The sequence below is a fragment of the Rhinolophus hipposideros genome, assembly GCF_964194185.1.
Source record: "Rhinolophus hipposideros genome assembly, chromosome: 18".
NCBI classification, from domain to species: domain Eukaryota; kingdom Metazoa; phylum Chordata; class Mammalia; order Chiroptera; family Rhinolophidae; genus Rhinolophus; species Rhinolophus hipposideros.
Window position 1 is genome coordinate 15,903,205 of NC_138064.1, and position 18,690 is coordinate 15,921,894.

Below are 18,690 nucleotides of genomic sequence, written 5' to 3' on the forward strand. Positions count from 1 at the left end.
AAAAAAAAGGCGGGGGACAGTATTTGGTGGCCATGTCAGAAAGGTATTGCTATTGTACTAAGAAATGGCCTCGCCTACTATTCTAGCAGTTATTACACCCTTAGCTAATGCTGAGATTTCCCTTTTTCTGCCTGGGCTTATGTATTGTTTCTGTTGGACTGGTCAGGAGGGGACGGTACCTGTGGTAGTCCCTGAACAGGAAAATCCCCTGTGACATGAATGATCATTCACAGGACGAGTATATAAAACATCACTACCTACCAATTATTCAGTCAGCATTGGAAACCACAACCATAGTACATTTAATGGCCCACAAGCCCCAGGCAGCTTTCCTTCCCCACTTCGAACTGTGTTCAGATCCCATGGGTTGAGCTAAAGCACCAAGAAGTCTAGCCTGAATGTATGGCAGAGACTACAGCAAGTCTTCAGATCATGCTATTTCCCAGCTGTGAGAGCAGGAATTAAAGAGCCAGCAGGAGAATCAAGGCTATGGTGGGATGACAGGCGTGGCAGGAAGGAAATTTTATCATTCGCTCTTTGTGCCCTCTTTCAGTCCCTCACCCCAGGGTCAGATCTAAGCATCAGTATACTACTTCCTCCCTCATCTACTTCCTGGTGTCCAGCACACACCAGGACCCAGGGACCCTTTTTTTCTGCCCCTGAACACATATCACGGCAGTTCCACCTGGCTGTTCTGAGGGCTTTGGTGACCCCCAGGAATAGTGCCCCATCTTCTCACCAACCAAGTTGAGCTGTGAAAAGAGCCAGGTAGATACATGCAGTGCCTCTGTGCTATTAGGCAAAGCAGGTATTGGGTTCACTTTTCTTTCTGAGTGGCATTCTACGTATGGCTTCAGCAATGTTTTCAATTCACATCCAAACCAGTGTTTTTGGTTCACCCAAAGCTCTGTTTCAGTAGCAAGGTCCTCATTGCTGACACTAAGTGTGTGGATTGGGGGACTCCTGGCTCAGTAGCCACAGAACATTGCCTTTCAGCTAAGGCCCTGGAACGTATGTGGCCATTGCCGCGATAATATCCCTTCCTCTGCCTGTCAACAAGAAAGAATAAGCAACAACCAAGTGCCATTTGGGTAGTTTGTGTAGTCCCACTTTTGGTAGCTCCGCTTTTAAGCATTAATTCAACTTGTGTTCCTTCACAGATAGGACAGTAGGAAACCCTTCCTTCACCCCCAATTTCCACACACATACCCACTCTCCCCACCACTTGAGCAAAAACATTCACTACCAGAGCCCAGGAATTTTCCTCATCTCTCTGAACCTGGTTCATGGAAACTTTGTCCTTCCTCTTCTTTATACATATTTTTTATTTATTTATTTATCTTTTTTTTTTTTGTTGAGAGCCCACTGGCCCATGTGGGAATCGAACCGGCAGCCTTCGGAGTTAGGAGCACGGAGCTCTAACCGCCTGCGCCACCAGGCCGGCCCTGTCCTTCCTCTTCTAAAACGCCGTGTCTCTGTCAGCATCCCATCCTTATCACTAAAACTATCAAAGCTGCAATTTGATTTTATTTTTATAAGCTACTAAGTTACCCTGTTACTATTTCATGGTGTCTGCAGAAAACACGAGACTCTTGTATCAGAGACCACGGACTGGATTACTCACAGCAAACACCACGAGCACCAGTCAGCATGCTTACTTCATCAGCTCCCCTGAATCCCAAGTCCCACAAGGGCAATATGGAGGACCAAGATGGGTACCTGCACATGCAATGTGTTGCATTATAGAAAACAAACACTTACTTTCAAGAATCCCCTCATTTTATAGCAAGCAGTAAGCAAGCGTGTTTTTTTTGTTCCAGAGGGAGACATTAGATTATCCTTCAAAGTTGCTCACTGCAGTTACAACCCAGAGAAACAGCCTGGGTGAAAAGAAAACAAGGCCTTGCATTCTTGGCATACCCAGCAAGACACTTTAAAAGCATGACAGACCTACGGAGGAGTTTCAACCAACAACAACCAGCCCTCTGGGAAAAAAAGCAATAATTTTAAAAGGTCTGCATTATATCATTTGCCAATTTCCTGGTTTAGATACTCTCCCTGTGACTGACTTCGAGCTACCACTCAAGTCAGAGTTGAGCAAAGATGTGCACACACACTGGCTGGACCATCTATTGATAATTCTTGCTTAAATCATGTATTACTACGATTGTTGTCCTTGTCTTTGAAATGCAGATCTGAAATTTCTGTTAGATATCCACACATGATCTCACATACCATTATCTCCGCTGTTTTCAAAATGTATTCCTGCATAACTTTTCAAACGTATGTTATCAGCTTTTTGTAGTTTCTTTACATGTGAATACGAAAGCCTCCTGCCTCTGAGGATCCTAAAATAACTTCTGGAAACGTAAGGAAGGGGAAACTTGGGTTATACTCGTGGATAAAAGAGAACATTTCATAAAACTGAAATGCTGAGAACTGGGGTGAGACAGTCTCAACCTTTGGCTGGTAGTCAAACCTCTGCATTTCTTTCTGCATCTTTACTAAACCATTAAACCCATGTTTATAAATTTCTGAGGCTGTGTCATTTTCTCCAACATTATCTGGTTTTCATTTTCTTCTTAGTATTTATTACTCTCTTCAATTTCCTGTTGTTTTTTGTTTTTGTTTTTGTTTTACTTTGTTGATTGTCTTACTGCCCTTGGAATGCAAAAACAACAATTTTATCTATCTTGTTTACCACTTCACCCCCAGCACTCATAACAGTGACTAATATGTGAAAGATATTCAATAAATATAGGGTAAATAAGTGACTTCTGGTTCCTGTTTTAGTACCTATTCCACCTCATTATGCTGTCTCTGCATTCAGTCACTTTTTAAAGGGTGCATGGCAGACAGCAATCAAGATGGCCAACAGAAGCTCCAAATTTTTCCTCTTACTATTAAACATTGATTGGGTTTTAGGACATCTGATATCCATTGCTGCCATTATATGAGTATATATCCATTATATGAGTATATAATATGTAAAATCAAACAAATCATTAAATCTTTCCATGCCTTAGTTTCTCCATCGAAAGGGCTCAAGGATCTCTGGCTGGCTTCAGTTTTCATTGTTGTCTCTGAGACCATGCAGTGCTGGTGGTGCTGGTGATGGTGTTTGTCTGTTTCTGATGACATCCTTAAGGGCCTCTGGAGGGCTATGGGAGAATAGAGATGAAGAGCTGTAGTCTTGCTTTTCTGACACCTACTGAAGTGATTCAGAAATTCTGAAGATTCTTTGAAGGCAATTTCTCAGTTTCTCGTTAAGCAGGATTCACACCATTACTCTGACAAACTCACCACTCGTCTGTTTTCTCATCTGTAAAATGGGGTTAATAACACCTACCTCACAGGGTTCTGTTGATAAGTAGATAACCATAATCAGTGGTTCTCAAAGCAGGGTCCCTAAACAGCAGCATGGCATCACCTGCCAGCTGGTTAGAAATGCAAATTCTTGGGGCCCATGCCCAGACCTACTGAAGCAGAAAGGGGTTAATCCCCACATCTGTGTTTTAACCAGTCTTCCAGGTGATTCTGATGTAAAGTTTTAGAACCATTGACAGATGAAATCACTTGACACTTGTTTGGCCCTCAAATGTGTCTGCTTTTCCCTTGTTCATCCAGATTTATTAGCCACCCAAACCAATCCCAACTCTACGCTGCACAATTATTTATCCTCATCTCACGTGGCAGATGGGAACAAGGGGTGGGAGACTTGGGAGCAGACCCTGCTCTAAAACCCAACTGTAAATGTTTGTTTTGGCTGCTGTTCTTTTCTCCACAACTGTCACAATCTCACCAATGTTCCCTCCATGTTTATATTTTTCTTTTTCCTACATCTTTTTATTTATCAAGGAGTTGTTTATAGACCATTTTATGCATATGTGAGTAGCTTGGCATTTTACAGTTGATATATATTATCTAATTTAAAACAAACCCATGAGTTATCTTTTTTCTTTAAATATGTTTTATTTAAATACTTCTAACAATAGCATGATTTTGCAACATTCAGGGCCCATCATTTATTTTCAATGTAATCAAATGATTGTAAAGACACTGTGGAAAACAAGAATTAATAACTAGTTTTTTGGCAAACTCTGTTAGAATGCCTCAATTCCATTAAGTGAGTGATAGTGGAAAAATGAGGCTAATTTTGCTGCGGGTTTAAAGAAAGTGGAAATAACCTGTAAATAGTAGTGTATCTGTGTTTGGCAGTAGAAGGTTCTTAGTTCATACTTAATTGAAAAGGCAAGTCACTGTTGAATTTTGAAAATCCTGGAAGACTCTTTTTTAAGTAATTTAATGTAGCATTTTATGGTTGCTTTTGTAGTTTAGAATTTGCGATGGATATCAAGGGAGGCATACGCCTTCTGATCCCTTAGATTTCATCAGACTTCTCGCTTGCTTGCACAATGGTTTATGGTACCTTTGATGATTTGCAGCCAACCTAGCACTTTTAATAATTTACTGTAAAAGCATTTAATTTTTAATGGACAAGAATGGGTTAGAGGTAACTTTTGCATTGGTAAGTGCTCTCCTGAAGACTGGGGAAAAGGAACAGTATATTTAAATTCCAAACGTTATTGAAAAGCATGCGTCTTTTATTACCAAAATCAAATGCATAATTGAAGAACATACCTAACCCAAAATTATTGCTCGTGCTTTATTTAACCAGAAGATAGCATTGCGCTCACGAGGCTATCATGAGGACATTTTTTTTCAAATTCTCATTTTTTTTTCCTTATCTTCTATGCTGTTTTCAATATGCTATCCCACTAGATAAAGCATATCTGCCACAGAGTGAGAATATACGTGCTTTTATTACATCTTGCTAATCAAGAAAAGATCAACAGAAGAATGGCTTGTAATGTCTGGTACATAAAAGAAAGATCATCTTATATTCATTTTCCTTAAAAGTTTTTCTAAGATCTCTATATAATGTGCATACCTCAGAATGATTTCACAACTAGTGTTAAAAATATCAGAGTTTCCATGTGGAAAGAAAAATGGGAAGATGCCAGGATAAATATTTTTTAAGACTTGATGGAAGACAAAACATATCTTGCCTTCAGAGGCACATAAAACAAAACAACAAAAAAAAAATGTTGCAACTGCCAGATAATCCCTTTCTCAGATATGCCATATGTAAAAATAAGAATGGCTTCACAGGACTGCTTTCTGGGGAATCAACTAAGAGCTTCCAGTCCTGGAAACTTATTCTGCTCTTCTAACATTCCACAGCTGATTGTCCCCAAGCTCACCCTGAAATGGGCCACAGGGAAAACTCTGATGGTCAAGGATCCAAGTCTGAGGACTGTTTCTAAAGCACCTTTGGAATGCAGACATCAGAGCAGTTGCCTAAGAATGTGAAACTCATTCCCTTAATTTTGGCTTTCAAACAGTCTTGAGTCTAAACCCTGCTACAGACATTGATTCTCAGGAATCTTTGGTACTTAGCCAAGGAGTTTGTGCCTGTCAGAATAACCCCATCTAAAGATGAAAATTTGAGGATCTAGTCACCATTTCCACACTTGGTTTCCTGGGATGAACCTGCAGGTGCAAGTCTTGCTTGGTTAACAAAGACTCCATCTACTACCCACCATCTTTTGGCATCCTGGCCGAGGTTATATATAAAACAGACTTCTTTCTCTATTAGCCAGATTCTCATCTTCACCCAAGCTAATGAAAAGAAACTTCTACATGTGATCAATTGTCCCCCAGATGTGAGGAAGCAGGAATTGCTCCTGAGCAGACAAATTCAGGGGCACCTGAGTTGGGTGAATTTTACCAATGATATACACACATATCTTTCTTTTCTCCAGCTCTCTCAAATTCTTTATTTCACATCACGACATTGACTTCTAGAATCCTTAGAGATCATCCAGCAATCCACAAACTTTTCACATGAAGAAACTGTAAGCTAGATAATTGCCCAAGGTTACACAGAAGCTGGAAACTGGAATTTTCTAAATTGAGTTCTTTCTAAATAGAGTACTTTGAGAAATCTGCTTTCTAAATCTAGTGCTTTTCCCATTACACCACATAGCCTCACTCCACTCTCCTCTTTCTCTATCTTTCTTCCTCTCCTTTCTCTCCTCCCCAACCACTGTCATCCCTTTTGCTCTGTTTTAGGCCTTCTCGTGGTACCAGGGGTACCCGTGTGTGTCACTTAGCTGCAGTGGTAGCCTTCATTGCTAAAAAAAAATGAAGGGATGGAGGTGAGGCAGGCAGATTATAGATGTTCCTGACCCCAGTCTAACATCCTTTCTGGCTCAATTCCTTTTCTACTCCTCCTCTTCCAATCAGGTGTGCTGCCTCTTTTTCACATTCCAACAACACTGCAGAATTAGCTGACTTAACCCTAGCTACTTTGCCAGCCTAGTCTCTATCACAGAAACATAATTAAGATCCTTGGGCATATTAATTCCTCTTAATGTCCTTACCAAGTTGGGGCTTTGTGAATCATCTTCAAAAGAGAATAGAATAAAATAGTCAATATTATTCTAATAACATTGCATGGTAACAGATAGTTACTAGGCTATTGTGGTGATCACATCATAAGGAATATAAATGTCTAATCACTATGTTGTACACCTGAAACTAATATAATATTGTAAGTCAACATATTTTGATTTGAAAAAAGAGAGAATAGAGAAATAGAGAAAAGAATGTTATAAATGTAGCCTTCTAGTTTCATCCTGACCTGAGTCCTTACATTCCCCCAAAATTGATGCCAACCAAATACCTGAAGTGATACACCAAAGTGTTAACATTGGTTACTCCATGGGCATAGAACTGGAGTGGGGTAGAGCCAGAGACGGAGATTATTATCTTTGTCCTAGTACATCTCTTAAAAGACTTTTTTTTTAAATGGAGATTATAGGATTTTATTTAACTTTGTTGATGCATAGCCTTACCTTGTCTTTTTTTTTAATTAAAATTTATTGGGGTCACAATGGTTAGTAAAAATACATAGGTTACAGGTGTATAATTCTGTAATACATCATCTATATATCACATTGTGTGTTCACCACCCAGAGTCAGTTCTCCTTCCATCACCATATATTAGACCCCGTTTACCCTCATCTCCGAACCCCCTTCTCCCTTACCCTCTGGTAACCACTAAACTATCGTTTGTATCTATGAGTTTTTGTTTCTTTATGTGTTTGTCTTGTTCTTTGTTGCTTTCAGTTTTATATCCCACATATCAGTAAAGTGACGTGGTTCTCGACTTTTTCTATCTGACTTATTTCACTTAGCATAATAATCTCAAGATCCATCCATGTTGTCGCAAATGGCACTATTTCATCTTTTCTTATGGCAGAATAGTATTCCGTTGTGTTAAAAGATTTTTTAAAGTGAGGAAGGAAAGAAGGAAGGAAGGAAGGAAAAGGGGAGGAAAACACCCAAACCACAATAAAATCTGTAAGCCTGAAACCTAGAGAATATCAGAAATAAAATTTTTAAGTATTATAAATAAAAAGGTTACAAGCATAATATAGTTCGAATCTGTAATCCTTTAAATCAATAATGCTAGGTTTTTAAAAGGTCTATCAATTCTATTTTTTGCCTATTATAGTTAAAAAAGGAAAATTCTGAGTTATAGGCTTATTGTGAGTACAGATTTTAAAAACTGTCTCTGTTATGACTGGGTGCTAGAATTTCTCATCTATACCACTCATGTCTATACAAAGAGGAAAACAGACTGAACAGTCAATCTTGTATTTTTGGCAGACTAAATGATTAACCATTTCACATCAGAGTCAATCTCACTCCAATCAACTGTATGGAAATTAGTCACTATAATGGGAAAAGTACTTAACTCAAAAGGGTTCATTCATTAATCACATATCAACACACCAGAAAGATAATCTTTCTGCTTAAGTTCCCAGGCAATACTTATTCATTCATTGCTGCACTGAACTCTTACAATGCGCCAAGCACTCTGTACAGCACTAAGAATAAAAACATACTCCTTAAAATAAAGGAGATTGTAGATTAGAAGGGGGGAAATGAAAAATAAAACTAGTTCATGATCTAAACATTACCATCGATTTGCCACACACACACACGAGGGTAAGGGGCACAAAGGCACATTTACATATCTATCCTAGCACAAGTGGAGAAATCTTCACGGAGGAAGTTGACACCTGCGCCAGGACTTAACACATGAGTTGGGGTTGGGTGCAAAGTTTCCACTGAAAATCAAAGCCTGAAAATATCAGGTTGGTGCAAAAGTAATTGCAGTTTTTAGAATTATTTTTAACCTTTTAAACAACAATTGCTTTTGTACCAACCTAATAGAAGAGGCCAAGTTCATGAAGACTTCTATTGGGCCAGCATTTCCCAATGTGTTTCCAGATCTTATTTGGAAAAGGAAAAAAAAAAAAAAAGACCCCACAGTCAAAAGAGAGTTTAGGAAATGCTGGATCCTACAACATTAAATGGTTTTCTTTACAGCGGATTCTTTAGAACCTTTACACCCTCAAAATGGATGCCGACCAAATACATGAGATGATGCCACCATGTGCCAACATTGGTCACTATATGGGTGTAGCATTGGAGTGGAGTGGAGCCAATACACATTATGAATCTAGACAAGAGGGACATAGTATGCGGTGAATCCCAGGCTTGAGGAAAACCCCCTTTTCTTTATGGACCGTGAGGGTCTAACTTATCTGTGTACGTACTTTATGTGTGTATTCATGATCTGTACTCACAGATTTACTTTCCATGTCATTTAGACTAAGATAAGAAAAGGTGATTGTATACTCTACTCATGAATGTTTGAACCCCTGCTGGAAAAAGCAGCAGACAAGTCTTCACGTTTATTATTACTGCCATCGACATTACAATCATTCTCATTCCAGAGGGTTGTCTTTGCCCTGTAAGATTCTAGAGAGGCTATGCCACCATTTTGTTTGATGCCAGTGAGTGACAAGACCAGAAAACCCAGAGTAAGGTCACTGAACAATACACATGCATAGGGTTGGTAATTGTGTACTAGACAACCAGACCAAAGAGCAACCCAGAAATCACTTACTTTGTATAATAATCAACAAATGGATTAATAACCAGATCTTCCCTTCAAACTCACTACATGTATATGAAATGGTGTCGTTGAATTATGCTTTTTCTATTTGTGAAAAAAAACCCACAATTTAAGTATATTTTAAGGAGCACTAAATATTAATAAAAAGGGGGAAATACAGATGGTCTAGATAACACAGTAAAAGCTGAATGACTCAGTGGATCACAATTCCTGTGAATAGAACTTCAGAAACTACAGATAAAGAAAGACCTCAGGCTGGTTACATGACACTATTTAAAGCATGTCCTACCTGTATAATAGGCTGGAAAAGGACGGATTCGATTGATGAAGGGAGATTTAGATCTATGACTTACATTATCATGATAAATCCTGTATTAATATTAAAGTTCTATCCATCATATTGGAAATTTCCCTACAGTTTTTAACATTTCCCTTGCTGCCTTAATATGTAAATCACTGCCATCCTGAGAAGCCAGTGCAAAATCACTGCTTATAACTTTTCCTACATTACTTTTATTTCCCCACTTTATTTCTGTGCAAATTGAGTCCTTTTTGGTTTTAGAAAAAAAAGAAAGTCACCCTCTCTACAGGTTACCTGAGTTTATAACACCCTCCAAAAACACTCTCGTTCAGCTGTTCCATTTTGTTTCCTATTTCCCTTTTGTTTGCAGATAGTAAAATTAGCAGCAGTGAGAGGTCTGCTCTGTAGGCTTAGGAAACTTGGCTCGAGCTGTTAGTACAAGCAATAAATGCTGGCCAGCTTATATTTTGTAGCCTGTAAAATGTTGGATAACGTAGCTCAGATTCTTTGGTCGGTGGCCACAGTCCGCAAATGTCACATTTCATCAAAATCACTTCAGCAACTGTTGTTCACAGGCCTGTCCAAAGAGGGAGAGGGTGATGCAATCGGATCCTGTATGAGAGGAGTTGCAGTCTCCCGGCACTAATTCACCCTGTATTAAGAGCAATGGTGCCCCAGGCTCTCAGGTGTAACAAAAATCTGGGATCTCCTTGACCCTAATTACAAGATGCTCCAAATTCTATTACTTATGAGATTGTGGGGTGGAGTGAGGCAGAGGAATAACAGGCCAAGAATTATTCACTAGGCCTGGTTCTATTTCATGTGCCAAAAAAAAAACCTTGGAGATGAAAGTTCATCTTTTACCAGCCTTCCAACTACCCTGTCCTCCCTCCCAGCCTGCATCCTACTTCCTCTTCCTCCCACCCCACAATTAACTCTAGACGACAGTAAGAATAAAAGCAGCAGCAGTAGCAGAAACCAGTAACCGACATTTGGGGGGAACTTTCTAGGCTGATGACTCAGTCAGCCCTGCTGAGTATTTGCTCAACTTCTTCTTCAAATGGGCTGTCCAGAAGCTGATTTGGGCCACTGAACAGAGAGCACCAAGTAGCTGCCCTTTACCTACAGCTTTAATTTGGTCCAGAATATGGCCAACCCACAGCACTCTCCCCCACTCCAACTGTTTTCACAACTGACTCCTCATAAGGCTTCCTGACGCGGGGCCTGAGTCCTTTGCTCAGATCCTATCCTGAGGGAGTGGGTCAGCATAACCCAGAGCATCCTGAATTTCCTTTGCTGGTGTGTAGTCAGACAGGAGTGTGGACCCGGGGGCCCCCGCCTCTTGAATGGAGAGCCCCTACAACTAGCAATGCAAGGGAGGGATTTCCTGGCAGATTTTTCATTTAAAAAACTTTATAAATTTTTAAATCTTACTCTTTCAAAATGAGCCATAAATGGGTCAAATGATATAGAATAGTAAAATGGATATGGTATGAATTCTTTATAATTATGGAAATGGCAGCTTCCTTATTGGTTACAGGAGTCACGTAATATGTAATTCCCTGTCCTGGGTTATTAATAATGGATACACAGTTATCAAACTGTTTTAATGAACACTTCTAAAATACTTTCTGTCACTGAAAGCAAATATTGTATTGTAGACAGATAGGCTTGTAGAACTGAAGTAGGATGTCCCATTATTACTACTTCTAATTTAGTATAAGTAGTGTCAAAAACTTGACAGAGAACAATGAAGCTAATTACCAAAAGAATATATACTTATATTGGGAATTATACCCAACAACCGTAATTTTACTGTCTCCAAAATAAACACTCCTTACTGATCTCTACACAGTTCATTATATAAGGAAAGGGAATTCTGGAGTGTTTTCAAGGGAAGACTATCCAGTGTCAGACAGAGAATGGCAAATACGCCAACTTAATAGAAAAATAAACTTTCTCGCTCTAAAAACAAAGAACCACTCTACTCCAGGTCATAGAACTCACCCGACCTTAATAAACTCTGTGGGAAGAAATGAGGTAAGACGGTATTGCCCCAGCAAAACAAAGGGCGTGAAACATTTAGGAAAAAGGCCAAGTTAAAGCGAGTTGAGGACCATTGAGGGACCAAACCAGCTGGTCTTGGAATTCTCAGGACAGGGTTTCATATCTGGTGCTGAGCATAACGCTGGGAACAGGAGTGCTTCCACATGCCAAAGAGGCACACCTGAGCCAGGGGCTCTCACCTGCCAGGGGAGAAAGGGAATCTTACAGGCTCTCAAAGCTGGCACTGCTTTTGATGGATATATGGAGAAATAGCTGGGAATTGTGCCCTCGGCTGCCCCTGGGGAAGGAAGATCTAGAATTTGTTTTATTTTGTTTTGTTTTTACCATCAAAGCCCCACATGAGCCACAAAAATATCGCACAAGAACACCTGCTTGCACAAACAAAGACCCAGGTGGCAGAGATGAAAGCACTGTCTACTGGTATCACTGAGCTAGGACAGAAACCTCCTCAGCATCTTTAGAGAGAAACAGAGCCATGCCCACGCCAACACACAATGCTTAAGTCATTCTCTGACGGCAATTCAGAACTTGGTTTTTCACCAGCGTGGGAATGGATTCACAGAGAGGAGTTCAGATGCCCCCCTACATCGATCCTTCCACCTGCCTTCAACACCTTTTTGTCTTCCCAAGAGCGCCACCCACTCTCTCCTCTCACAGGTTTGCAATAGGATCTTCTACGTTAGTGCAATGTGACCCAGCCCTAGCCACAGATGATTGGTTCAGGATGGGGCTCCTTGTCTAGACTGGGATAATCGGAATCCTTCCCTGGTATTTTGAATCTGTAACTGAGATAAGGCAGTTTCTTGGGGGTGGAGGGGTGTGCTGAAATTGTGGATAGGTAAACTGAGAAGGTATTAACAAATGGATAGTGAAGTAGAATCATCAAGATAGCAGTAGGAGGGGACAATGAAACTGTTGTCCTGAGAGAAGAAATGAGAAGCCAGGAGGAAGTCCCGATGGTGATTTGAGTCCTCGGCTCCAGATGCTGTATCGGCCCCAATCCCACCCATGAGACATCCCAGTATCCTCATAACAAATTCCCCATTTGGCTTAAACACATTAGAAATTTCGGTAATGTGCAACCAAGGAGCACTGAATAATCATCAGGTAAAGGAGAACGTAGTTTTGCAGCTGTGCCAATATGAAAGCCTCAACTACAAAACATTTACAAGAATAGGAAACTGCTCAAGAGACAGGAAAGTCCAAAGGGAGCCCACTTTGCCATCTCTATGCCATCTCTCACCATGCCCCGCTTAGCCCAGAATTCTGGGATTCCTTTTCCCTGGGTGTTTTTATCCAAGTTAGATCAGGGGAAGATGTACATTAAGGTTAGTTTTCAGGTGGTGAATTTAAATAAGCAAATCATCCCAAAGAACATGGAAACACAGAAGGGCTGTCACGCAGGGGACCCTGCTCGCTGCGCCATTTGTCGTGCAGGGTCTCAGCTCCCACTCTCCACCCAAGAACACAGGACACGGTAAGGCCAAAAAGGAACACCCATGGAGCCATAAGTAGGGGAGTCAAACCAATATATTCTCGCTGGCGGCTGGGCTGGAGACACAGGAAGCAGGATCTACATAATCTGCCTAACAGCAGTCCGTGCTTGCCAGCCACCACCTTCTTGCTAGCCCCCATTCCTTTTTTCCTGCTAGCGTAGCCACAGCCGTTATATTAGTGGCCAATGGCCTACGGGTTACAGCTGACGGCCAACTAGCCACAGCTGCTGGCATCTGATCACAGTTGATGGCCATTTACTACCCGAGCCAGCACCTCTCTATGTGAGGCCGAGAGCCTGGAAACTGTTTTTTGGGGTTTTGTCCCCACAAGGGCTATTCCACTGCTCTTGACCTAGAGGTTGGGGGATGGGACAAGAACAGAGGTGGTATTCTCTGGAAGCTATGTCAATCTCCTAGTTGGACCCTTCTAGATTATGGATTATTGGCTACTCCTATCAGTGAAACAGAGAGGGCTCTACAAGGGCCCATCAGCCAAAGCCCATCATTACAAAACTGCTCTGGGTCATTCCCGCCTGTGTTTATCATAGGCTATCGTCCCTGCTGTGCATTTAAATATATTTTAAAACCTTTACCAGCTTTGCCTATTTTCTTTATTATAGGTTCTCAAAGGGGAAATATCTGATTTCTTTAACCCAGTATAGAATTAAACTCATTAGGTATTTAATAGGATTACATTAACATTTATTTAGCTCATTTAGCCTCAATAAGTACAGGATTTTCTGTCTCCGTCTCATGTTTTAGAATCAGGAGGTTAACAGAAAATTTTCTCCTTTAATTAAACTTAGACCCAAAGTTGCTGAAGATTTACAAGTACATTTTAAGTGCTCCTCCAAAGTCAACTGTTTGAGAGTTTTCCTGTTTGCTTGCTTGGAATTGGCGCTGTTTAACCAGCAGAACCGCCATGCTGTAATTTCTGGCTACGTCGTGGGCACATCCCTCTGGGGGTCCAATAAAACCAGTTGCAAAGGGAAACGAAAACCTCTTCTCAGTAATGAAGTCCAGCTCTCACTGGTATGAAGCACAGGAGCTCAGAGCAGTGGGGCAGGCTGTGTGGCCAAAGCCCAAGGACCAGTAACAGAAGAGAATCAAGTCAGGGGGCCAGTGTGTCGATGCAGGGGCGGTCAGAGTTAGGCCGCTTCTGCTAAGCTGAATGGCTGCTGTGAACCTCTGTGGAAATTCTCACCAACAGCACTCAAGAGGCACAGATACCACATGACCCCTGATCAAAAAGAAAGAAAAAACACCACTAATATGCACATTTCAATTAGCCCCCTGCTCACCTCTTTTCCTCAAAATTGAAAGAGCATCTAGGAGGGTCCACATTAGTGATGACGCTCATTTGTATTAGTCAGCCATCTGCCCTTATTCCAGTTTGAGGTGGGAAAACAGTTGTCCTTATAAACACCCTCCAAAACCCACCTCAGTGTAGGTTTAAGGAACAGATTTTCTCCCCAGTGAAAGTATGGCCAGGCCAGAGGAAAAAGTCTAAGGATTAGGCAAGGTCCTAAGATACAGAAAGTCTCAAATTTTCTTTCTACTAAAGCAAATTATTATTTCAAGAGCACATTCCATATTTTAGAGCAGAATTCTCCAAAACAAAGATAAAACAAAACAAACATTTTTTTTTTTTTTAAAAAGACATTTTAAAAGTGCATACTTTGTAACGAATTAACTTATTCTGCTCAGGTTGGAATAACAAGATGGCTGCTTGCTTATTTTAAAAATATCAAAAGCAAGATTGGCCAAAGAAAGAAAAAAAAAACCCGAGTAAAGGTCTGGGTTTCCATTACCTATATTTGTACAAAAGCTATGTGTTGTTTTAACGAAACATATGGTCTTTGTCCCTCACGTAGAGAATTCTGAGTTTTCTTGACACTTGGCAAGAGGTACCACAACCCCCTGCCAGGCCAGTAAAAATCACACATTTTTCCTGCAAGGAAAAAAAGTCAATAAAAATGAAACATTAAGAAGCGTAACAGCTCGAATGGGAAAGCTGTGCCGTTCAGAGGCTGCTTCCTAATCAGCCCTTCACGGGGCTTCACGGGGCTTTGAAACCTTTTTTAAACATTACCGCTCTGTATCGTTTGAAAGAGCTAATACTGATACTAGAAGTTTGTTCAATATGCTGTTCTAAAACATGTCCTTTCAACAGAGGGACCTTGCCATTAAATCAACCTTCCAGAATAAATCATATGAATTAATTTTTATACATATTTAATGTTTGTTCTTATAAAAATTGATTTCTTTAAGTTACCTCAACTAGATTTGAATTTCACCCGCTTTAACTACATGGAGGAGTGATCTTTGTCTCACGTTCACGTCGGCACTTTTCAAGGCCCTCCCTCGTGTTGTGTAATCTGTCATCATAAAAAGCAGAGAAGTAAATACAATCCTGCTATCAGAATATGACAAGCTCATTATGACAAGCCACTCATAAATCTTGAAACAAAGGCACCACCACACATTTTAAAAATAGCGATTTTATGTAATTTGCATAGGATGATTTTATTTGAAATCAAGGCAAGTATTTCTTTCTCCTTGCGCACATAATGCTGAAGTGAATTACACTGTAATTCCACCACCCACCTCTAAATAGGGCTTGAAATTAGTTAACAAATGACTGCAAAATGCTTTGCCAACATGAAATGCGAAATAAGGCTCTACTGCCCATAAAGTCTGCTGCATAGCACAACTGGATTATGCTTAGATGGAAAGGAAGAAATGAACAGTGTAAAGAGGCAAACACCCTAGAAGTAAACTGCTGGGTTGGGGGTGAGGGGAAAGGTTCTTTAATGAAGTTCCTCTGGACATTAAAACTCACCACCTCTTTGGTAGGTCTCACCATGGCCTCAGAGGGGGCATGGATAAATGTGTGGCGTGAGCTGGCCCTTCTACAAAAAGATTTAAATAAAAACTTGCAGCCCTTTGCACAAAAACAACCTCACGTTTTAAATATTTTACTAGAGGCTCAGATAAACCAGAGCCTTAAAAAGTCCTAAGCCAAACTCAAGTCAGATCAGTTCCTGATTGGTGGAAATGATTTGTCCCCCCACTCTCACCGTCTGCCAGAGGTTAGTGTGCACCTAGTGGGCATGGAAACATAATAGGCAATCAGAGAACCCTTTTCTGTCCTCTGCCAGAGGTGCCAGTAGGCCTGTGACACCTGCCTGGTGGGAGAGCCTGAAGCATCAGAGCATCGTCAGGAAGCCCTACTCGGTTGGGCTTTTCCCTTTTCTCACCCCTCCTGGTGTTTGGGCCCATCCACATGGCAAGAGCCATCAGAAGATATTGAACTTAACAGGCTGTACGTTTCACTATAACAGAATAAACCTCAACTCACATTCAACCCACTTATACCTGACTGTCCTTGTGGGGTCTCTCGTCCTGTTGACTCCTCAGCAGGAGAATGATAAGATGCCGTGATTTCAGGACAAGCCAACAAACTTCAGTTCTAATCACGTGTAAGTCACAGTAAAGATAAAACTCTGGTCAACAGCCAAAACTAGGAAAAATCATTAACAAGCAACTTCTGTTTTAACTCGTATTTCCAATACTAATGAAAAATGTATTCATTCATTTAGAAATAAAAATTTCCTGAGCATCTGTGATAATGGAAATACCACTATGATCTGAACAAGCAAGGTCCTGCCCTCATATAGTTTCCAGAGCAGCAGAGGGGAAACAAGAATACAGGACAAGCGACAGTGAACAGAGCCAGGATTCGGGAACAACAAAGAGCTGTTTATTGGAGCTGGAAATCAAAAGAGACTTCTTGAAACACGTGACACCTCAGCTAAGAGCCAAACAATGAGAAGGAGAGGGGAATGGAAGAAAATTCCACGCACAGGAAAATTAATGGGCAGAGGCCTAGAGGCAAGAAAGAGCACATCCATTTGGAAGAACAGAAGGAAGTTTGTCATAAAACAGATAGTTGGTAGGGAGTGGAGAGAGAAATAAGAAGAGTGCACGTAATGAAAAGCCGGCTCCCTACGTGATTCTAAGTGAAATGGGAAATCACTGAAAGATATTAAGGAAAAAAAATCATAAATATTTTGTATCTTATAAAACATTTTTCTGATTGCACTACGGAGGAAGAATTGGAGAGAACCAAGAAAAGAGGTCTAGATGACAGCAAATAATGAACCGAGTAATGGTCATGGGGATGGAGAGACATGAACAGATGTAAGGACTGTTTAGAAGTTACACGAGACCAGACCTGATTGGGCAGACGAAGATGGTGTGTAAGTGTTCAGAGGACTTGGGTTCAAATCCTGACTCTGCCACTTACAGGGAAAGTTATTTAACCCTTCGGCACCTTTGTGTCCCTTTCTGTAGAGTAGGGACAGTAATAATAGGACCTGCTCATGGGATTACTAGGAAAGATAAACAAATGAATTCACAAAGTACTTAGCACTAGCATATGATAAGTGCTCAAAAATATATATATCGTCTTACGTGTAATAGCTCAAAACTAGAAACAACCGTACATTAACTATAGAATGGGATGTGAGAAGAAAGGGGAGGAACGGTCAAAGACCTCACAAAGGATTTGGGCTTGGACAAATGGATGGATGGTAATTGTGCCAGCTATCTATTTATTGCCTCTCAGCTCCGAATCCACTCTTCATTTCATGCTCTGAAATAATGGAGATGGGCCTGGTAAGCATTTCTTCTTTGCAGCTGGCATTTGGCTTTTTCAGTAAAAGGCACTAGAGGAGTACTGCAGGAAGAAGGGATCAGATATGTTTCCATGTGCTTCTTTTTGCTCCTATACGTCACTGCCAGTGGTGGTGGTGGAGTGGGGGGCTATCCAGTAGCTCTCACCGCCACCAAGTTTCAGTGGCAGATTCCCACTGAGTCCGAGGTGCCCCAGAAGTTGCCTTCCCAGCCTTGGACGCTCTGTACCCTGGAAGGGTGTCTACCACTTGTAACTGTGGACAGGCTCTCGCCGGGGGGTAACCCAGCAGACTTCTCTGCCATGCAGACCTTCTCCAATATGGTCTACATTCTGGTCAGTATGACCTTCCCTTGGATACTCTCCGCTTTAGTGGATTCTTTACCCTTTTATAGTTAGTCCCGCTATAGTTAATAATTCTTTAATTAATCATTTCCTGTTCAAATCACTATGTGTTTTCTGTCCCCTGATTGTACCCTGACTGATACAATACTCTTTATTGACATGGGAAACAGGAGGATAGACAGGTACTGAAAAGATAAATTCCTTTTGGACACCTGGACTTGAGATGCTTATGGGACATCCCTACAGCATTGTCTGGTAGGAGCTGAGGATTGGGGGCGGGGGTTCTAGCGCTCAGGAGATGTATCTAAGCTAGAGAGAGGGGCTTAGAAGAACAGCCTTAAGACCTTTAAAGTCTGAGTAAACAAAGCATGTACACAAATGCCAGATGTCAGGGAGACAGAGATCTTTTGTAATTTTTTGTGATGCTTGTATGTGTCATCTAGAACCCCTAAAGGTGCTATATATGTGGCAGCACATTTCATCAAAAGATGTATGGTGATTTTGTATTGTGTGTATTAGGTAATATTGTTTTATATCTATTAATGTTTTCAAAGCTAACTGCAAATATGGTTGAAAAGAGCCAAGCCCTATCGTAATAAGATAACTTCCATTACACTCCCAACTCGGAAGATTAAGCCCGGTGAAGGCAGGGGATACATTAGTCATATCAGCAACTGAGGCTCTACAAGCAGGAAAACTCTAATTGATGGGCCAAAACCATAAATAGCAG

The 18,690-nt window shown here is 40.9% G+C and overlaps 1 protein-coding gene across 15 annotated transcripts in view; it reads right to left on the reverse strand.

Annotated features, from left to right (window-relative positions):
* Positions 1–18,690, reverse strand: part of LOC308510606 (uncharacterized protein) — a 456,681-nt gene that overhangs the window by 380,146 nt on the left and 57,845 nt on the right. For 2 of the 15 annotated variants that reach the window (XR_013995381.1, XM_081080186.1), the window contains exon 6: positions 3,022–3,161. The exons of the other annotated variants lie outside the window; for them this stretch is intronic. Coding sequence is in view for 1 of the 2 variants with exons in the window: in XM_081080186.1 (XP_080936312.1) it covers positions 3,022–3,161 (140 nt within the window). In the remaining variant the exon portion in view is untranslated. The remainder of the gene's footprint in view (positions 1–3,021; positions 3,162–18,690) is intronic. 15 annotated transcript variants of the gene reach the window in all.